Source organism: Equus przewalskii, chromosome 6 (genome assembly GCF_037783145.1).
Source record: "Equus przewalskii isolate Varuska chromosome 6, EquPr2, whole genome shotgun sequence".
Classification (NCBI taxonomy): Eukaryota; Metazoa; Chordata; class Mammalia; order Perissodactyla; family Equidae; genus Equus; species Equus przewalskii.
In genome coordinates, this window is record NC_091836.1 from 83241937 (window position 1) to 83260920 (window position 18984).

General features: G+C 36.8%; 1 protein-coding gene across 2 annotated transcripts in view; it reads right to left on the minus strand.

Annotated features, from left to right (window-relative positions):
- Window positions 1-1208: 1208 nt before the first annotated feature.
- The window catches only part of COPB1 (COPI coat complex subunit beta 1), a 31026-nt gene continuing 13250 nt past the window's right edge, over window positions 1209-18984 (minus strand). For both annotated transcript variants that reach the window (XM_008526749.2, XM_008526748.2), the window contains exons 9-22: window positions 17974-18081; window positions 17743-17889; window positions 16857-17002; window positions 15188-15284; window positions 13965-14125; window positions 12962-13082; window positions 10639-10866; window positions 10295-10474; window positions 7934-8078; window positions 6784-6903; window positions 4056-4201; window positions 3356-3445; window positions 2066-2221; window positions 1209-1597 (exon numbers count right to left, since the gene is read on the minus strand). In XM_008526749.2, coding sequence (XP_008524971.1) covers window positions 1538-1597; window positions 2066-2221; window positions 3356-3445; window positions 4056-4201; window positions 6784-6903; window positions 7934-8078; window positions 10295-10474; window positions 10639-10866; window positions 12962-13082; window positions 13965-14125; window positions 15188-15284; window positions 16857-17002; window positions 17743-17889; window positions 17974-18081 — 1905 coding nt within the window. In that variant the 3' untranslated portion in view covers window positions 1209-1537. The remainder of the gene's footprint in view (window positions 1598-2065; window positions 2222-3355; window positions 3446-4055; window positions 4202-6783; window positions 6904-7933; window positions 8079-10294; window positions 10475-10638; window positions 10867-12961; window positions 13083-13964; window positions 14126-15187; window positions 15285-16856; window positions 17003-17742; window positions 17890-17973; window positions 18082-18984) is intronic.

An 18984-nucleotide genomic window follows, 5' to 3' on the forward strand; every position in this document is an offset into this window, starting at 1 on the left:
TCAGAATTTTTAGTATGCTAATGCATGGTGAATCCCCAGTACAGAACAGGATAAAACTTCTCCCAAACCTACTTGACCATGGAATCCTTTTTCTCCCAGAAGATCTAACAACATCACGGAGGCTAATGTTCAAAGGAACAGAGTCTGGGAAATGATCTTATCCAAACAAAGTGGCATCTGCTCTCACCACAAATCTCCAGCCCTTGGCTCAATGCATCAAACTGACCCCTTCCTGCATTCCCAGTATCTTTCCCATTTGGTGGCCACTGACGTTGCTTTGAGACCTCAGTGCTCTGGAATCTCAAATGCCCTGTAATCGTCTGGATCTGTCTGATTAAAAAAGCAAGTGGCTTCAAAGTTTATGACATCATACAAGTATCAATCACCTTCACACTCCAAACAAATCATTCCATTCTCACTCAAGTGCTGAAATAGGAGATGCTGCTTTCATTCTTCCACAGACCTTATTCTCTCAACTCATCCTGAACGCATCCTGAAGTCTAGCTGGAAGACAAAGTATAATAGTTTAACGTTCGGACTTAGCTAAAACATCAGACTACCTCAATCATCCCCAAGGAAAAGCAAGGGCCAAAAGGACAGCACCATCAGGCTCTAGGGAACTGGCTCAGAGAGGCCTCTGGAATCATACTGGGAGGTGATAGTGCCCAGCCCTAGTGAAAAGTAAGGAAAAGGGGAGGAGTGAGTAAGGCACAGAGGCAACATGGAATTGGAGCTCTCTGAATCCCCTGGAGCTGAATTCTGCCAGTGCAGCTTTGATAATTAGGTGGAACCCATTTAATTCTTAACAAACATAAAAGAAAACCCAAAGCTTAATGCGAATGATTTAAAAACCTATTGTGGGTTATCTATTTTACATTATGATTCAGGATAATTAAGAATAATATGTTTATTTCAGTCAAAGCTCATAATACTCTTTTAAACCGAAGATGGATCTGTTTTCTCAAGTTGATACTTTCTTCCTGGAGCTAAATTCCAGAGAAAAGCCCTTTAGAACATGATAAGGCATTTTTAGAGATACTGATGTTGGAAAAGGAAAAATCAATCAAGTAAATCAATGCCTGTCTCATTTCACGTCAGTGAGTTTGTAAATTCTCTTAATAAAGTTCATATATTCACAACTCAAAGAGTAATTTTCATTTACAATAGAAATCTATAATCCAACTAAAAGAAATCCACTGCTACATAACTAAAATTATGTAATTATACATTTATTTATAAAATAACAAGAGATTTAGGAATAGATCTGTTTATTGTACTGTGAAAATGGTCTCGGTACATGTGAGAAACATTATATACTTTGAGGACAGCATTCAAAACTGTTAAGATAAAAGACAAACTGTAATTTTAAACTCAATCTTGATTTAAGGGAAAGGCTATAAATTATTGGCTGGAACGCATTCAGCATGAACTCAGATTCTTTATAACATAAAGCATGAAAGAGTACAAAAGACGTTGGAGTCCAATAAGCCCATACCAAAATTTTAACTGTAAGGTTGCAAGGACTTTTTGTTTGTTCTTATATACTAGTTTTCTTCTGAGACAAGTTGATTTTATCTCCAAGACTTAAGGCCATTCCCTGCAAAGAAGAATGAAGATGTTTATAATTATTGAAACTATGTACAACCAGTAAGTTATTCTATCTCATAAAGCCTCCATTCAATGAGTCCACATCAACAATGAAACCAAGGATACAGAAAACAGACTCACCAAAACTTTACCTGGGTAAGTACTTTCAGTGCTAGATTTACAAATAGTTACTAGACTTGTAGCTTGGATTTCAAAAAACTCTAAAGAACCCACTTCACAAACATCCCATGAGAATCAATCTGGTTTTAAGCACATAAGCCAGAACGACAGGCCCTAAAAGCGGGCCATTTTAATGAAGCAAAAGCTATATTTCTATTCAGAGCATACTATTATTATATATATGCATCTAAAGCACAGAACACTAATACGACAGAGGATACTTCATATAGAAATAAGACAGACATAAATTCTTCCTTCTTTTTGCTCAGTTCAGAGATGATCTCAAAAAAATTGTTACCTGACTCTTCGCACGAATTCTTATGTGGCCAGTAACAGGGGCCTCTGGTCCCTGTTGAATTGGCTTCTCAATGCTGACATTTGCAAGTGCATCTTCTCCAAATATGGAACGAGCATAGAGGTTGGCTGCCATAAAGCCACAGTAGCCAGAAAGTGCCTGGAAGAAATTTGTGATAAAGTCAATACTTTACTAGAGAACTACAGTCATGCGTCGCTTAACAACGAGGATAAGTTCTGAGAAATGCGTCGTTAAGCAATTTTATCGTTGTGCAAACATCATAGAGTGTACTTACACAAACCTAAATGGTATAGCCTACTACACGCTTAGGCTGTATGGTACTAATCTTACGGGACCACTAGCATATATGTGGTCTGTTGCTGACCGAAAGGTCATTATATGGCGCGTGACTATACACATAAGCAAGACCAAACAGCACAGCTGAATTATCACTTAAACCAGGACTTACCATGTCATGGTGGTTACATGACACCGTATGAATACGTCAAAATTCACAGAACTATACATGTAAAAAATATGACTTTTACTGTCTCTATATTATACCTCTATAAACCTGACTTCAAAGAAATAGCACTTACCCCAATTTGTAATTATACATTCTCTCTTCACTTAAGAGTTATTCGCCTCCCACGCTGGACCTTAAGCTCCATGAAGGAAGAGACTATATCCAGCAGCTCACAAAGTACTGGGCATATAGTATTTATTTGACTCAGTATTTGTTGAATAAACTAATATATGAATTAAAACCTAGCGGTTTGGCAGGATACATTCTTTTACTGATTAAATTAATATTGTAACATTAGCAGAAATTTTATAAAGAAAAAAAATTCCTTAGAGTTTTGGCTTCATTTTTTTTTTGGTCTTTCTAGTCTTTTTTCATACATACACACACATAGCAGAAAACCAGAGTGTATCACCAGTTCTGTATTTGAGCAGATATATTCTGACGCATAATCGGAGCCAACAGAAGAGGTCATGGGCATTTTCTAACTCAGTATCACAAACTATTTTGTGATAAGCCTTTAGCTGAAAGGGAGAATGAAAAGAAAAACTAATTTGACTATTCAACTGGGTCATTGTACTAGAAACAAGCAGGCTGGTATATTCCAGTAGACAGAGGTAAGCAGATCCATACATTCTATGGGATAATTTCTTTTAGCTAGTCCAGAGTGACACTGTTTTTCTCATGCTGACTAGTAACAAAAATACCCTAGAGGAAATACAAGAATCTACCACTCTATCAGCTTTAAGAAGTCCTCAGTCAAATTTTACCTTCTCTGGAGTGAGGCATTTCATGTTGGTTGACTTTAATATGTGTTGTAAATAGTCATTTAAATCAACTATATTTGTGTTAACTGTCACCTGTACAGAGGGAGAGAAAAGTCAAGATTATAATTCTTAGAATGAGAAAGTTGAGAGTTTCTTATCTTGGGGTCGAGAAAACAATCACTCGTATGTCACATTAGAACCTCCTTCCAAGTATTTAGGAGGGAGGGTGCAACAAAAAAGTAAATAACATCTTCTACAAAATCCAACAACCTGCAGGTTGCTATCAGATCTTTCAGACATAGGTAACTTCTTAGAAGATCAACATGCTGCACATAAATATTTCTAATAAAAATCAAGGCTCAATGGAACAAAGTTCCTCACCAGGCTACTGAATTTGCAAAGCCTCTTTTGGACACTGGATTCAATGATAATTATTATTCATACATATACATACAGGGGATGGAATACTGTCTTGATCAATCTGATTAATTACAGAACTGCTACTCTCACCAATTTACAACAGCCACTTATCAGATAAACTACTTACATGACTTCCAGGTAAGGCTAATTTGCAAGAACAGATATTGAAAGACTTTGCTTTCCACATCTGACACTTTTTAGTGGGATTAATTTTATCAAAGAATCCTTCAACACTAGCCCAAAAGAAAGCTAAGGAGTTCAAGGAAATCTCCCAAGGACTAACTTTGTTTTCCCATTCAAACTCGGCCCACATCTGACGGAATTCAGCATCAGTACAAGTTGCAGGCTGGATATAGTCCATGATGTCAATGTGAATATCACTGAGGACCACACAATTTCTGTCACTTGCTGCTCCAGAGACATCATAAACTGCAATATACATACAAAAAAGATCCTCCATCAGCAGAGGCAAATTTTAATTTTAAAAAGTTTTAATATTTCCAAATAATAATTATGATACTAGCAAATATTTATAAAATGCTTATTATATACTGGGCTCTATTCTACACGCTTTACAAATATTACCTGTTTAATACTCCCATTAATCCTATGTTATAATATTATTATTTTCCATCTTACAGACGAGGAAACAAAAACAAAGAGAAGTTAATTAAGTTGTAAGGTCACAGAACCGATAAGTAGTGTGGCCAGGACGCAAACCCAGTGAGTCCTTCACAGCAGTTGTGGTGTGTTAGGCACTCCAGGGGGATACACAAGTAGAAGTGTTTCCATATAGGTGCTTCTCTAATATTTTTGAATAAATATTGCTGAGCCATAGGACTTAATTAAGATTATCTGCTTCTATGACTGTCTCTTCCATGGTAAAAGTCATAATCTGATTGGAGCCTACCTTTCTTCCTTCTAGCCTCTTCTCTTGACATTCCCTCATCCTTTCTACTTTCAGAAAAAACTGAGGTTACCAAAATTAAGTTCTTTTAATTTTCAGCCCTACATCTAAAAACAAACATCTCTCTCTGAATCTACTCTTACCTCCTTACGTTTCATATCAGAGAAGTGCTGCCTCTTCTCTTCAAGGTTAATACTTCCTGCCGTCTGTGATCCTGCCTTCGTTCAGGACCTCACTCCATCAATCAGCACCTCTCTCACTCATGTCTTTACCTTTACATTCTCTACTGACTTTCTTCCCTTATACATAACCATAACATAGTCAAGGCTCTCTCATCTTAAGAAAAAAAAAATCCTCCCTCATACTTGATTCTCTTCTGGCTACTGTCCTCTCTTATCCTTATCAAACCCAAGGCCCTACACTCAGAATAGTCTACACTCACTATCTCCATTTTTCCATCTCCTATTTAGTCTTCAATCCACCACCACTGCCCAAGACATACCACGAGAAATCTTTTAATATCACTGATAGCCAAATCCAAAGGACTCCTCTTTTAGACCTCATGTTACTTGATCTTTTGTACCTTCAGATACTTCTTGAAGATTTTTCCTTACTTCTCTAACCACATTTCAGTTTCCTTTGTAGGCTTCTCCTCCTGCCCAAGCTTTTAATATTGCTGTTCTCTTTGATTTGGTTTTCAAATCTCCCCTCTTCTCATTCTTTATGCCGTCTCTGGGTGATTTCTTCCCTTTCTATGGCTTTTAAACAAATATTTATCTCTAGTTTAGACCTCTTGTTTATGTTTCAGACTCCTATCAAACTGCTCTTGGATGTTTTCAGACACTTTATTACTGAACTTGCTTAAGATTTTACTTATTCTCTAATTTGTTCTCTCCTATATTCTGTTTTGGTGATTGACATAAATATCAACCCAACCAAGAAATCTGAGGGTTACTCTAGTCACTTCCTCTTCAATTAGTAATCATGTCCCAGGCATTCTACTTCCTTAACATCTATTATATTCAGCCTTTCTCTCCATCCCAACCACAACACTGGTTCAAGCTCTCTGCCATCTCTCACCTGTGCTACTGCAATAGTTTACTAGTTAATCTTCCTGCATCTTCCCATGACTTTTCTGTAGTGCTGTCACGGAAATATTTAATTATGTAACTACTCACTCACTTATAATTCCTCAATGGCTTCTCTTTACATCCAGGATAAAGTCTGAAATCCTCAGCATGGCAAGCAAAATATAGCTCTAACCTTCCTAACCCCATTTTTTTCTACCACCACCCTCCTCCATTCCACTCTAAATTCCAGGTATTATCAAACTACTTGCATCTGTTCCAGCTGTATCCCTGTCTATCTGTAGAATACTTAAACTGATCTTGCAAAACCCCACTTGAGAATTAGCTCCTCCACAAAGCCTGCCTTATCTTTTTCCCCGCAGCCCCCTGCCACTTTGAGAGAAGTCACCAAATATTTTCAGACTCCCACTTTACACAGCACAGCCTCTTTCACAGCACTTACCATTATGGACTCCACACATCTTCCTCACATCTGTTTTCCCTTACTTGACTATAAGCTATCTGAGGGCAGAGAGCTTTTGTCTTTTGTTCCTCACCACAGTAGCCCCATCCCTACCACAGAAATTGCTTAAAAAAAAAAAAGCATATTGACTAAATGAGTACCCGGAAAGAAATGCTTATACTAAGTTTTAGACTCAGTTCAAATCTTATCCTTTGATAATAAACCTGCCTCCTTTATAAAACTTCCTGTAGTGTTAGCATTTTTTCCCTATGATCCCAAAATACATAGTATGCAAACTAGCCCTAATCACACTGTACTACAGTTATATATTTACTTATTTATCTCCTCCTTTTGTGTGACAGTTTCTTAAGGACAGTGACTCTGTATCTGGCTCATTTCTATACCTCCAGAACATACTACAATGCTTCGTAGCACAGCAGGTGCCCCATAAATGATGAATGAAGGAATGAATGGATTCAGGTGCTGTCCTCAAGAAATGTCACAAAGCTAACTCACTAGAGAAATTCTTCAATAAAAAAGTTAAAACATCACATGCTATAAAACAATTCCTTACCTATATTACCAAAAATTATTCCATTTTCTGTTGATGCTACTTTGACATTAGCTTTAATGTTTGCAAAATCATGAGGAGCAAGAGTCAAAGGAGATGGCTTTTCCACAAGTTTCAGATCCCCTGAAAAAAATTTAGACATGGTTTAAATACACATTTGGTAACCTCCCAAGTCATGAAATCTTAAAATGTATGCAGCTTATAGCTTCGAGCAAAATAAGGAACAAGAGAAGGGTTATGATTCAAATACTATAAGGACAAAATAAAGAAATTATTTAACATCTTATTATTCACATCAATATGCATGTTCTTTTAAAAGGTAAGTAAGCTTCTCAGAATAATTCTACATTTGATTTGTGAGTGTAGGGTGTGAAACTTTGGGCATACCATTTTATTTCAAAGAATGAATACAAATTGCTCAAAAAGCTTAAGTATTAAACTATACATTCCATTACCGAGACAGATAAAACAATCTGCAGAAAGACTCGTCAATTCTTAGAAACACTGTTCTTCTTACAGGCGTCAAGCTATGCTGAGGAAGATAGGGCAGAAGCATGTTTTCTCTAGATATTAAAGTCCCTTAACTCTTGCTTAAGCCATATGGAATTTCCTGGGGGCACTGCACTGTTCCTGTATACAAGTTATATTTTCCAATTTCAAAGCCAGATGTAAAAGTGGTCAGAGAGTGGGATTCATGTGTCTTTATTAAGAAGAAAAAAGACATCTTTTTGCTAAGTGTTGCTTAGTGAGAAATGATATATTTGGTCACACATGTATGCATTAGTTATTGACTCAGAAAATACCTGGTTCTGTAGTAAGGCAATTAAAAGTTTAACTAAGTCAGCCACTTGGTAAATCTGTAACTTAAACAGCTTATTTATATCTAGAAAAACCGACATTTGCTAGATCAAGCTCAGTGAATAAACCCATCTAGATGTACCAAGAGCACAAGCACAAGAAAGTCAGTATTACAGAAGCTCAGGAAACTGGAATTGACGGAGACTAAATGTTAAATGTAAAACTAAGCCTTGATTCAAAATGTCACAAAGGGCTCAAGAGAATTCTTATACTAAAACTTGTGCACATCCCTTAATAATCTGTCATAAAGATTTACTATGTAACAATATCTTTCCTTTATGGTAAACTTCCTCACCCAGAGTAGCTAACTCTAATGTGCAGTTCTGCAAAGTATCACTGGTTTGGTTGACAACAAGTACATCCAGGACAATATCATACTGGTTGACATGAACATAAGCTTCTGCATATACAGGATCTGAGAAACCTGTCAATTGGGTGACCTGTCAAACAAAAATAAAGAGATAATCAAATGACTGAGACAATTTAACCAAACATATCCTAGCCAAATGACTAAGTCTGTTAGGTAATTAACAGATGTGCTTATATTAGACAAGGTCATTTTGAAATAGGTCTAATAAAATTGTTTTGTAATACAGACACAGTAATTGAAATTGGGTCATTAGAATAACAAGTCCTAGAGTTTACAGCTCAGTAGCAGAAAGACGTTAAATATGTTGACAAATACATTAAACATTACCCCAACTTAGGAACTGAATAGACTTGGATACATTTGCAGTTAAATCCCGCAGCATCTAAACTCACCAGATGCTCTCCAAAACTCAGGAAACAAAATTCAGATCGTGTGGTAGTTCCTGCTACCCAAACTCGGGAACCAGAGAGATCATACAGCAAGCAATGCTTGTAATTTCACAAAGATAAAATTTTAGATGTCCCCCCCAATTTTTTTTAAACATCCAAAGTACAGCACTTCAAAAAGGTAATATTGTCACCAAAAACACAGGCAATAAAAGAAAAAATAGATAAAATGAACTACATAAATATTAAAAACCTTTGTGGCTCAAAGGACACAATTAACAAAGTGAAAAGGCAACCCACAGAATGGGAGAAAACATTTGCAAACCATACATCTCATAAGGGACCTGTATCCAGAATATAAAAAGAATTCCTATAACTCAACAGACAAAAAACAAACAACCAAATTAAAAAATGAGCAAAGGACTTGAACAGACATTTCTCCAAAGAAGATATACAAATGGCCAATAAGTACTTAAAGAGATGCCCAACGTCACTGATCATTATTAGGTAAATGCAAATCAAAACCACAGTAAGATACCACTTCATACCCACCATGATGGTACTATAAAAAACAAACCAAAACAGAAAATAAGCGTTGGCAAGGATGTGGTGAAATCAGAAACCTTGTGCACTGAAGGCTGGAATGTAATAGTGCAGCAGCTACGTAAAACAGTGTGCTGGCTCCTCAAAAAATTAAAGCAGAATTTCTACATGATCCAGCAATTCCATTCTGGGTATAACCCAAAAGAAATGAAAGCAGCACCTCAAAGAGATATTTGTACATCCGTGTTTATGGCAGCATTATTCACAACAGCCAGAAGGTGGAAGCAAACCAGGTGTCCATCAACAGATGAAGAGATAAACAAGATGTGGCATATATTCACAAGGGAATATTACTCAGCCCTAAAAAGGAAGGAAATTGTGACACATGCCACAACATGGATGAACCTTGAAGACATTAGGCTTAGTGAAATAAGCCAGTCACAAAAAAAAACAAATACTGTATGATTCCACTAATACAAGGTACCTGGAGCAGTCAAATTCATACGGATAAAAAGTAGAATGGTGGTCGCCAGGGGCTGAGGGAAAGGGGAATGGAGTTATTGTTTAATGACTACAGTTTCAGCTTTGCAAGATGAAAAAAATTCTCGGGATGGATGGTGGTGATGGTTGCACAATAATGTGAACATACTTAATACCACTGAACCATAGACTTAAAAATAGTTAAGGGGGGTAAATTTGATGTCATGTAAATTTTACCACAATTTTAAAAAATGTATTTTAAAAATTTTCTAACTGTAATATTGCCACTATTAATTCTCAACTTTAAGGAAGAGAAAGTATTTTAGTAGTTCTAATTCTGCTAATCTTATCTTGGACAACAAAATCAATTTGAGACTGTTTACTCATCTAACAGACAAAGGGATTACAGCAGATCACTGATTTGTAAGTTTGATGTATTTGAAGAGTAGAATTGTTTTCTTAATAAAATCCTATTTGGAATTCAGTATATTAAGAATACAAAAGTGGAACTGCCATGTTTGAAGCAGCAGGGGCCAGGAGAAACTGAGGGCAGTGTTGGGGAGGAGTTCCGCCTTCAGCTGTACTTAACTCTACGGATCCCTGAGCTGTGTGTATTAGTCTACGATCCACACACAACTGCAACAAGTATGAAATCATCTCCTGAACTCATAGTCCCATCATACAGTAAAGTATCTCATCAGCTTCTGAGTTTCACTTCATGTTTAACAAGCCTATCAATCACACTGATTTAACAAAAACTGATACTGTATAACCAGTTATTTTCTTTTAAAAAGCAGCAAGACCAGCAACGTCTTGATTACTACTTTCTGAAGTAGCCAGTTTAAACAACTTACCATTGTATCTGACATTTTGTTACCTTGTTAAGTTTAGATGCTAGGGGGTCTGCCGCCTCTTTCCTCTGTGTGTTACCCATTGCCGCCAGCAAACTCAGCTGAAACTGATCTTCCTTGCAGTTCATTTCATTCTTAGCAGTGAGTTGCATGAAGGAAATGGGGTCATCAGGCTGTACTGTCACATTCCTCTTTTCAGATTCTTTCTGTATTGAGAAAACAATACACACACCTCTCTCTAACATGGAAAGAAAGACAACTTTTTGTAGGCCATTAATAGAGACAGCCCTCACATATCAGGACTGAAAAATCAACAAAATAAAAAAAATAAACACAAAGCACTTTTATGGCTTTATCATATATACCTTACCTTTTGGGATAACTTCTCTTCTTCGAGTTTAGCAGATAACATGTGAGAAAGCGACTGTCTGCATTCCTTATTGAAAATGTCATTCATTAAAGGTGAACATTCAGACAAGACCTTGAGGCACAGGGAAATTCGATCTACATCATCGTCTGTAATTGGCTTCTTAGGAAGAGAGGATTTTCCCAAATGAAGGATAGTGGCCATGAGCAACATGGCCTCAGCGACAAAAGACTAGAAAAGGAGAGAAATGGATTATTTACTGTCATGATTCTCCAACCGCAATAATGTCACTTTATTGTTACTTACAATCAAGAAATAAACCTAATTTTCACATCACCTGATTAAGATTTCAAATCCTTTAGATTTTATCTCCATCTTTTTTCTGCACCCTTTTCCTTCCTTTCTATTCTAAGTCCCACCCTTCATTAACCCTCAACTGAAAGACAGCAATGGCTTTTTAACTGTTCTCCCTTACTCTAACCCCCTCACATGCCAATACTATCTTTTTAAAATTCCAACTACAGAAAAGTTAAAAGAATGATACCCTTCACAAATTGCTAACATTCTGCCATATTTGCTTTCTTATTCTACCTATGTACGTACACTTATTTTTTTAGCTAAACATATGAAAGTAAGGTTCTTCATTGCATATATCTCTTAAGAATCACGACAGTTTCCTATATAACCACAGTATCATTATCTCATCTGAGAACTGTAATTATCGCAAAATATATATCTACTATACACTCTAAATTCAAATAAATTTTCCTAATTGTCACAAAATATTTTGTTTTTTAAATCCAGGATCAGCTTCATGCATTTTATTTCGCTGTTATTCTCTTTAGTCCCTTTTAATCTAGACTAGTCCCCCTAGCTTTTTGTATTGTTTTCCATCACAATGACTTTTTTTTTCTTTGGGTGAAGAAGATTGGCTGTGAGCTAATATCTGTTGCCAATCTTCCTCTTTTTTTCCTCTCCAAAGCCTCAGAACATAGTTGTATATCCTAGCTGTAGGTCATTCTAGCTCTTCTGTGTGGGATGCCACCACAGCATGGCTTGAAGAGCGGTGTGTAGGTCCACACTCAGGATCCGAACTGGTGAACCCCGGGCCACTGAAGTGGAGCATGTGAACTTAACCACTCGGCCATAGGGCCGGCTTCCCCCAATGACTTAAAGAGCCCAGGTCAGTTGTTTAACAGAATGCCCCCCACTTTTGGTTAGAGTACCAGAGAGGTGATGTTTTATATTTATTAGTATGTTCCATTAGGAGGCACATAACTTCAGGGTGTCCCATTACTGGTAATAGGATCATTACTAGGACCTATCTTAATCCTTATTGTGGGGGCCGGCCAGGTGGCATAGTGGTTAAGTTTGTGTGCTCTGCTTTGGCGGCCTGGGATTCACAGGTTTGGATCCCAGGTGCGTACTCAGCATGCTTGTCAAGCCATGCTGTGACAGTGTCCCACATAAAGTAGAGGAAGGATGGCATGGATGTTAGCTAAGAGACAATCTTCCTCAAGCCAAAAGAGGAAGATTGGCAACAGATGGTACTTGGGGGCCAATCTTCCTCACCAAAAAAAAAAAAGGTTAAAATCGTAAATTTTATGTTATCTATATTTTACCATGAAAAGAATAGGCAAAAAAAAAAAGGCACCCATGAAGGTACTTGAATTTTGCTTTGTTCCCTCTTCTTAACTCTTGATTTCTTATAATTGGCTATGGCCCCTCCCTACCTAAGTCCAGACATTAGATAAATAAGAAATGGAAAAAAATGTTGAATATATTTATAAAAAAGATAACTATTTAAAGCAAAAATAATAGCAATGCATCATAGAGCTGACAACATGACATAGAAATAAAATATAGGACAATAGTGCAGAGGATAAGAGAGATTGGGGGAAAGGAAGTATATTGTTGTAAATGAATGTAGAGTCAGAATGGTCAGAAGCTATGATGAAGGTATGAATTACAGAAATGGGAATATATTTAAGAGATATTTCTGGGATAAAAGAGACAATGACTGACTGGATAAAGATGTTGGAGAGAGACAAGCATTTCTTCACTGGGCCTTGACTAATCCTAGCAAACAGAAATGACTTGATAAACCCTTATATCTCTTCCATTGGATTAATCACAAGGTATTGCTGATATATTACTTTGTCAATTTTACAATGACATTACATTACTGTGTCCATTTCCCCCATTAAACCATAAGCTCCTTCACGACAGGAACTTCAGCAGTCACCTTTGGGCCCCTCACTGTTTAAGACATACAGTAGGCACTCAATACTCATTTGTGGGGTAGATGTAGAATAAACGAACTTACGTTTTGCTTTTTCTTCTCCTGAACCAAAGCTACATAGCGCAAGGCAATCTTGGTCAGAGTTGTGGCAAGGGAGGCAGCAACAAAGAAATCTCCATCCAGAAGGAATCCTCTCAGGGGAGGTCTGCAAAGCAACCAAGGAAAATGAAACCCACCAACTTCTCAAGCAGCATGCAGCTTTTGTATAAATGACAGAAATAAGCCTATTTAACACTCTTACTGCCATGTTTCAGTGATAAGGATCTAAATTAGCTCCCTCTTTAGCTTTCAGAATGAAAAAGGAAAAAGAAAAAATACATGGCTTTAAAACTTATCTTCAAATGATGCAAGAGCCAACTGAATAAAGAAAGAGAAAATGGTTAAGGGTGTATGTACCAGAGCCAATACGCTACATTCAAATCCCCGCTTATCTATTTATTTATTATGTCCCTTTGGGAAGTTACAAACCTCTCTAAGCCTCAAACTCTTCTTCTGTAAAATGGGGTTAATAATATACTTTATCTCAACAAGCTGTTGTCAAGACTATTATATGAGACAAACTACTTACCAGAATGCCTAGCATACATTAAGCAATCATTAAAATTTTAGGCATTACTTTCATCATCTTCACATAAAATTGGAGAGCAAAACAAAGAGGAAAACATCAAAACTTTATTCCATCAATTAGAAATGGAAAATCTTCAAAATATGTTTCCCAAATACTAACAGGCAACAAAACTCAAATATCACCAAAGTTACCTCCACTTAGCATTTTCTACGTGAGTAAAATAATTTTAGTTTAAAGAGAACAGAGTTATTTCAGTGAAACATATAAGGAGCAGAGGATTAAAACCATCACGACAATTCCTGGAAAGAACTTAAACATCCTTCTCCTTTCAAATATCTTAAATGGCAAAGATTTCCCTTTTGATCAAAAAACCAAACTACTACGAGGAAAGAAATCATCTGTTTTACACACAGGAGTAATAATCAAAGTACAGGGGAGGGTGCAGGTGCTGCGAATTACCTTTCCTCCTCTTTCTTGGCGGGTCTAGAACTGCTCAGGGCACTCTGAGTTGCATAGGTGCCCATCTCAGTTACCAATTTCTGTACTGGTCCCACAGTTATTTCTTCTTCAGGTTTCAATTCACCAGCTTCTTTCTTTATTTCTGACTCTACAATTGGGATCTAAAAATCAATTGTAAACATCAATTTAGTAATCATACCAACCGCATGCAAAATCATATTTAAACAATCAATTCTATAGAGAAGGCATTCCCCCAGTAAGATTTTTGGAACTTGGAACTCTGCTTTCAATCTTCTTTCCTTCCCAGAATAATGCAGTGAAAACAACAGGGCCTTTGGAGATGGATGCCACTTACTAGTTGTATGGTTCCGGGCAAGCTAATTAAACTACCTGGAGCCTCAGTTCCTTTATCTGTTAAATGGAAATCTTAATTCTTTCCACATGAGTTACTTGATAGGAAAATGCTTAGGACAGTGACTAAGACAAAGTAAATACTCACTAAGTCTTATTTGTCTTCTCCATCCCTTCCCTTGAAAGAAAAAAACAGCATCCATCCTTCTAAAATGAAACGAATCTGACTTATTTATACACAATAACTTCACCAACTACTTTTTTAAAAAACCAAATGGGTACTGCATAATTATTCCTCAATACCAGTCTATCATCTAACTGAAGAGCTCTAAGAGTCTTCAGTCATTATCTACTAATTCCTTTATTGTATAGATGAAAAACCTGATGTCCAGTCAGGTTAAGGAACTTACATCCAACGTGCCAGAGCTAACTATTGGCAGAAGCAAGACTGAAACTCAGGTCTCCTGACAAGCACTGTTCTTTCTATTCTACCATATGGTCATTTGGAAAAGGAAATACTGTTAGTTTTAGTGCATAAATATTCTAAAAGCAGTTCTGTTCCTATAATATTTGCATCCTTCTTTCAGAATGCATAGGCTAAAGCAGAATTTTACAAGTCTTCTTTTTTAAACACAGAACCTTTTGTTCAAATAAAATCTTACTCAGAAGGGTAAAAAATAACAGATAAAAGAACAGATGTTATGGCTTAAGGCAGGGGAGGGGGGACTCCCCGATATTCCCACAGCCCCTAAGACTTAATTATCTGGGTAATTAAAATGCATTTTTAAGTGTTCTTTAACCCAGACATTACTAAACAGAAAGAGGAAAGCAAATCAAGACATAAACGTCAGATTCACTAAAGTAAAACGTACCTCCCCCAGGGACCTGCGAACCTCAGTCATCACACTCTGAATGTCTTCCTTGGTACTGCAGTATTCTCCCAGGATCCATAACGCTCCTCGGTAAATCCTAAGGCAGGAATACAAGTTCTGAAACACTGACTTTGCCAACAAATCTTGAAGCACAGGTCTTTCTGAATTTAAGCTCAAGCAAGAAAAGATTCTGCAGTTCTAAGGGACTATGGATGAGATCTTAAGAAAGAATATAAAAAAGACAAAGTTTCTTTGATTCTCTTCAGAAATCACAAGGATTAAACGGAAAATAAGTGTTCTCACCCATCATTATTAGGAACATTCTAAAACTGGTAAGCCCAGCAGTAAAAATAAAATACTAGGGGCCGGCCCGGTGGCGCAGCAGTTAAGCGTGCACGTTCTGCTTCTCGGTGGCCCGGGGTTCGCAGGTTCAGATCCCAGGTGCAGACATGGCACCGCTTGGCAAAAAGCCATGCTGTGGTAGGCATCCCACGTATAGAACAGAGGAGATGGGCATGGATGTTAGCTCAGGGCAAGTCTTCCTCAGCAAAAAGAGGAGGATTGGCAGCAGATGACACCTCAGGGCTAATCTTCCTCAAAAAATAAATAAATAAATAAAATACTAAAATGTTTCCCAGAAAGGTGTTATCTTCCACTTAGGACAGAGTTAAGGTAAATTTGATTTTATCACTTACTACTATACGGACTGTATTATTTTAATGTAAAAAGTAATTCGCTTTTTATTCAGTAGTCACTGAAAAGAAGAGGCAGTATGCTAAACAGAACAATAGACAAGGAAGGATCAACCAATAGAAAAAAACCAAAAACACAAAGTAAAGAAAGCAACAATTCTCTAGTTAAAAATGTTAAACTGAAGGGGCCAGCCTGGTGGCGCAGCAGTTAAGTTTGCACGTTCTGCTTCTCGGTGGCCCAGGGTTCGCAGGTTCAGATCCCGGGTGCGGACATGGCACCACTTGGCAAAAAGCCATGCTGTGGTAGGCATCCCACGTATAAAACAGAGGAAGATGGGCATGGATGTTAGCTCAGGGCCAGTCTTCCTCAGCAAAAAGAGGAAGATTGGCAGTAGTTAGCTCAGGGCTAATCTTCCTCAAAAAAACCCCCAAAAAACAAAAAAAATGTTAAACTGAATAAAGTCTTCCATCATCTTTTCCCTAGGATTTTCATTAAATTTATTTTTAAAAAATTCTAGACACTGAAGCCCTATGAGATTATGGTTGCCAAAAGCAACACTTTGATATAATTTTTTTTTCTCACAAAGGAAGCAAATCTTTTCTCACTTCTATAAATATCACCACATTTTCATATCATAAAAACAATTTTGTAGTGGTCCCTTCTTTTCTATGTAGGCAGATATAACGCAAGTCTAGAATAGTCTATTTATCAGATGCTTTAAATCACTTTAGGATTCCCGATGTTTTAGAGGAAATCAGAATAGAGAAACCTAGCTAAATCACTCATACAAAAAAAAATTTTCCCCATAGATTATGGATTAACCGAGGGTGGAGATGAGGTGATATTTACTGACACACTTATTTTGGCTTCTCTTGAGTCATCTCTCCTCCCTTATATTTTCTATCAACTGACCCTTTAAAGATAAAAATGGTAAAATGCTTACTTGACTTTACATTTAAACAGATTTTAAACCTACTTGACGGATTTAATAGCATGAAAGACTTCAAGCATCTTCTCAACAATAAGCATTCTCAGGTTATCAAAGCGCTGAATGGCTTCACGGACAAACTCCAAGACATCAGCAGCTGCTGCTTCATTATTGTCACTGAGAAATTCCATTAACTAAAAGAAAAAAACGGAAAATAGGATAACAATAACATAATTTTCAGAAAGAAAATTATCTAAGGTTTAATCAGTAACTTAAACTTACAAAGAATATAATTAACAATTCTCAAATAAATAATAAACTGTTTAAGTTGAGAGACAAGCACCATTATGTAAACAAAGGCACAATGGTTTTTCTGATTTATGTGCAGCAAAGTTTATTACAAAACTCACAGTAAAACAGAAGCAGGAAATCCACAACTCAAAATAAATTAACTGGATACTAAAACTGAAATCATTTTAGAGAAAATTCAGAGCTCAAAGGTAAAATTTCAAATTACACTAACATACCTCATTCTCTGACAGTGACAGAAGCAAAATACTCTCGGTGTGTGAAATTTTTCCTATAACCGAAGGCTTCAATTTTAAGAGGTAAAACTATCTGAAAGAAATACTTATTTGCTCTACTGAATGATAGACACAGAATAATTTTACTTTAGGTAGTTGTAACAAACACCAATTATAATAACATGCAGAGGTATATCTGTCACTACATTTTGTTTATTTTTTGATGAAGATGTAGAAGGAAGTCTGTCCTTATCCTTCTGAGCTTAAGAGTGGACATCAAGATCCCTTCTGACCATGAGACTTAGTGATTCCAGACAGCTGAGATTTCCTGAGTTTAAATGTTGGATAACCAGAATTTATTTTAAATTCTTTTAGAGAATTTCAAAATTAAGGTCATCAGAATTACATACCACAGGAATAACATTTGCAGCCATATCTGGAAATCGGACAGAACAAGAATGCAATGTTCGCACAAGGAGTTGTCTATATTTGTCAGTATCTTCATGCTCAGTCACGTTATTTGTTTTAATCACTTCCTTCTTCAGGACAATAACCAGCTACAGAACAAGGTAAAAATAAGTGAGAATTACATTATGTGTTTGCCTTAAAGCTTACAAGGTGCTGTCAGAGTTTTGTGTTACCTCTTCAACATTCCTAGAAGAGACAAGATCCAGTGCTAACTGCAGAGTTTTCTTGCGTACTTCTAAATCTGGCGTGCTCAATACTCTTAGGATGTCCATAACCAGATCCTGAAAAAAAAACAAAAAATCCAGAATTAACACCAATATTTCTGGTCACAAGAAGAAAATCTTTACTGTAGACTGGAGGATTCTGTCCCTCATCACCAATTTGATCAATAATAAAATCACTAGGGGCTGGCCCCGTGGCCGAGTGGTTAAGTTCGCGTGCTCCACTGCAGGCGGCCCAGTGTTTCATTGGTTCGAATCCTGGGCACGGACATGGCACTGCTCATCAAACCACGCTGAGGCAGCATCCCACGTGCCACAACTGGAAGGACCCACAATGAAGAATATACAACTATGTACAGGGGGGCTTTGGGGAGAAAAAGGAAAAAAATAAAATCTTTAAAAAAAAATAATAAAATCACTAGCAGTGAAAGAACCAGATATTTTGGGTATATAATATCACACGATGCATTCAAACTGAAAATGTTTACTCTGACTCTATCAAGCAGTAGATCAAACTTACAGTTTATAGGAAGTAGAAAAGTCAGAGGAACAAGCTAAATGACACCACAAGAGAGTAACCAGACACATCCAGAAGGAGGAGCATCTTACAGGACAATTAGTCTGGCCTCTTTAACAAGTCACTGTCATGAAAAAGAGACACTGCTTAAATTAAGAGATTTAGGGGACACAACCAGATATGAGGTATGGTCATGAACTGAACAAACCAAACAAAAAATGCATTTGGGGGATATCTGGGAAAATCTGAGTTTGGAGCTGGTACTAGATAATATTAAGAAATTATTCACAATTTTGTTAAGTATGATAATGTTATTTTGGCTCTGCAGGAAAATGTAATATTTTAAAGATGCATATTTAAAAAAATCTATGGCAGATAAGTATTTTAAAATATAGCAAACCTAATTTATGATTAATTTTACTTGTTTAAAACTTTATATTTTTTAA